Source organism: Loa loa, assembly GCF_000183805.2.
Source record: "Loa loa unplaced genomic scaffold supercont3.341, whole genome shotgun sequence".
Lineage (NCBI taxonomy): Eukaryota > Metazoa > Nematoda > Chromadorea > Rhabditida > Onchocercidae > Loa > Loa loa.
In genome coordinates this window covers 70,481-71,712 of record NW_018108521.1, presented here as the reverse complement: position 1 = coordinate 71,712, position 1,232 = coordinate 70,481, and the positions used below count along the sequence as shown (strand labels likewise).

At 38.6% G+C, this 1,232-nt stretch overlaps 1 protein-coding gene across 1 annotated transcript; it reads left to right on the top strand.

Annotated features, from left to right (window-relative positions):
- Positions 1-208: 208 nt before the first annotated feature.
- LOAG_18521 (zinc finger protein) lies at positions 209-1,069 on the top strand (the record flags this gene model as incomplete). Its single annotated transcript, XM_020451181.1, has 2 exons — positions 209-769; positions 819-1,069. Coding segments are annotated over 2 exons (812 nt in total), but the record flags the coding sequence as incomplete, so codon positions are not given.
- Between the last annotated feature and the right edge of the window lie 163 nt (positions 1,070-1,232).

The window sequence follows — 1,232 nt, the reverse complement described above, 5'->3', positions numbered from 1 at the left end:
TACCGATCTCTTTTCAATGTTAATATATTTAGAACAATATGCACTTCAAAAAGTTTTACGCAACTGTTTCAGAATTGGCAAGAAATTATTCCCATCAAAATGCGTTTCATCTGCTTCATCTTCTTCCTCATCCAACTGAGTTACACTCAAACCATCGTAAGTTCATTTAAAATTAAAAAATATAAGATAGCACTGCAATATTTTTAAGGTTTCAAACCTTTAGCTCAGTTTGAAATTGACGACTTCATAAAATTTGAGGAACCGCAAACAAAACCGCTGGATTTGTCCATGACAAGAATGATTGAGAGACGGATTGGACCATCAGATTTATCACCGCAAACAGAACCGTTGGATTTGTCAATGTCAAGAACACATATGGGGATTCATAAGTTTGAGGAGCCACAAATAGAATCGTTAGATTTGTCAATGACAAGAATGATTGAGAAACGGATTGAACCATCAGATCTATCAGCGCCAGAGGTAAGTGGGAGACAAGTAGAACTCAGCGAAATTGATCAGAATGACGCAAGACCGTTGAACCTACCAGTTCAAGAAGTGAGTAAGGAACAAACAAGTACAGGGATTGAACCTAAGACATTGTCCCTTCAAAAGGGAACCTCAAGGTTGGAAGAACATACGACTAACACACCTAAGAAGTCGTTCAAATGCGAAATATGCGGGAAGGATTTCAGAACGTCATCGAATTTGTATGGACATAAGAAGATTCATACCGGTGTGAAGCCGTACAAATGCGAAATATGCGGGAAGGGTTTTCGCTCAGTCATCGGAAAAGAAAAAACATGTGAGAACTCACACAGGTGAGAAGCCGTACAAATGCGAAATATGCGGGAAGGGTTTTGCACACCTATCGAATATGAAAAAGCATGTGAGAATTCACACAGGTGATAAGCCGCACAAATGCGAAATATGCGGGAAGGGTTTTGCTCAGTCATCGAATATGCATGCACATGTGAAGATACACAAGGTGAGAAACGAAACAGTTGTTCTGCGTGAAGAAAAATTTCTCTCAATCACAAAATATGACAATCAGTTGCATTGTATGCGGTAAAGAATTCCTGCGGAAACTCCATTTGAAATCACACATGAAGAATCACATGATGGGCCGATGGAATTGAGGATTATTATTTCTGGTTTTTGTATTTTATAAGTTAAATTCATTTTCTTATTGTACTGTTAGCATTCTGTTGCTTTGTATGTACCGTCCCTCTACC